The sequence below is a fragment of the Buceros rhinoceros genome, unplaced genomic scaffold (assembly GCF_000710305.1).
Source record: "Buceros rhinoceros silvestris isolate BGI_N320 unplaced genomic scaffold, ASM71030v1 scaffold7503, whole genome shotgun sequence".
NCBI classification, from domain to species: domain Eukaryota; kingdom Metazoa; phylum Chordata; class Aves; order Bucerotiformes; family Bucerotidae; genus Buceros; species Buceros rhinoceros.
Window position 1 is genome coordinate 14,149 of NW_010401744.1, and position 1,906 is coordinate 16,054.

At 58.1% G+C, this 1,906-nt stretch overlaps 1 protein-coding gene across 1 annotated transcript in view; it reads right to left on the reverse strand.

Annotated features, from left to right (window-relative positions):
• EPHB3 (EPH receptor B3) overlaps positions 1–1,906 on the reverse strand; it is a 16,459-nt gene that overhangs the window by 14,115 nt on the left and 438 nt on the right. Inside the window, exons 2-3 of the mRNA XM_010132370.1 lie at positions 1,552–1,655; positions 507–1,179 (exon numbers count right to left, since the gene is read on the reverse strand). Coding sequence (XP_010130672.1) covers positions 507–1,179; positions 1,552–1,655 — 777 coding nt within the window. The remainder of the gene's footprint in view (positions 1–506; positions 1,180–1,551; positions 1,656–1,906) is intronic.

The window sequence follows — 1,906 nt, forward strand, 5'->3', positions numbered from 1 at the left end:
GTGAGCATGCATCAGCGGGCCTTCCCCAGCAGCCGGCACAGCGGGGCCCCATTCACCAGCAGAGCTCCCCAGCGCCTCCGCACAGGCAGCACGAAACCATGCTGCCGGGAACAATCACTCACCCCAGCCTTCAGCGCTGCAGGAGGGAGAGGGGAGACGCCGGACATGGCAGCAGGGGTGAGAGGGGCTTAAACACGCTGGATCCCTGCTGAGGACCAAGCCTTGAGCCACGGCTTTTGGCAAGGAGATGCATCCCGCAGAGACTGCACCGATGGATGCTAACCAGTGTGTCACAGAAGACACCGTGCCAGTCCAGACCATGAAGGCTTTAAGGCTTCCAGATACTGAGCCAAACTGCAGACCCGTCCTCTGCGATACCACCCTGTTCCCTCCCCTCAGGGAGCCTGCGCAGCTCCAAAACCTGACCAAGTTCAACACAAACCAGCCTCCTCTGCATTAACACATCTGCAGGGTCAAGAGCCACGGTCACTCCGCCACGCGCGTACCTTGGCACTGGGTGTCCTTCATAGTCGGCTCATATCCAGCAGCACACGTACACGCTCCCACAGGTACCATCCACTCGCCATCGCCGTTGCAGTACAGCTTCAGGGGTACAGACACCTCCACTGCGTTGGGGATGCAGGTGCCTGGCGCGATGACCAGAGAGGTGGGCTCGGCCCCCGTTAAAGTCTCCGGGAAGATAGCAAAGCCAGCAATGGTGTTGGAGCATTTCTTGTAGAAAGCCCGGACTGAGATGAGGGACATGCAGGCTCCCAGGTCTTGGAAGGCCAGGTAAAAGCCATTCTTGGAGAGCGGGCCAAAGCTGCGCACCTTGGTGTTCACGCGGCCAGACTCCAGCTTGGAGAAGCTCTCGTCTGGGGCAATTGTATCCACTTTGATATAGGGGTTCTCCATCCAGAAAGGGCTATTTGCAGAGGCAGAATCTGTATCCGACTCATAATAGAAGAGGTTGAAGGTCTCCTTGCAGGAGCCTGGGATGTTGGGGATGCTGTTGCAGTCCCGCACCGTGAACTTGAGCTCCACGTAGACGCGCTGGACGTCCTGGCGCTGGATGAACTTGGTGCGAAGCCAGTTGTTCTGGTTGGCCTCCCGCACATTGCACACCTGGTACGTGCGGATGGGGTTCATAGCCTCGTCATAACCGCTGACTTCTTCCCACTGCGAGCAAGAGGGAAGCAGGTGAGATCCCCAGGCGGGGAGATCAGTGCCACGTACATGTCACAAATGACATAGGGTGGGGGAGACAGGGCAACAGTCAACAGGGAAGAGCAGCAGTTGCACCTCCACCCGTCCCAACCTCTCTGGTCATCAAGGTGACTAAAAGCAAACCAGGCCAGGGACCATGGCGCTCTCCCTCCACCGGCACAAACTCAGGAGGAGATGGTTTCACAAGGCAAGAAGAGAAGCACAGGAGGGAAGGGGGAAGATGCAGCCAGCTACACGAAAGCACTGGCAAGGAGCCCAATTCCCGTGGGGCCGGGGCCAGCCGTGCCCTTTGGAGGTTGGAACCGGGACTGCCTCCAGACTTACCCCCGTCTCCGGATGAGTTGTCCATGCCAACTCAGAGGTCACCCACTTCGTGTCCATCAGCGTCTCTGGAGAGAGAGAGAGGAGAGAAAGAAGTAATTGGAGACGAAGGCCAAGATTAGAGGGGAAAAAAATCCAGGAGGAGTGGGGGAGAGGAGAGCTGAGCCTGACATTTCTGTGGAAAACAGCAACTTGGGGGGTGAAATGTGGTGGGAGGAGGGGAGAGCAGCGCAGACAGACTCCAGATTTCTCTTCTCCTGTCAGGAGAACAGGAAGAACGAGGTGTCCTCAGAGAGCCGCGCCAGAGCGGGGAAGTGGCAGGACAAGGAACTGGCCAGGTGGCAAGGGGGGTGGACAG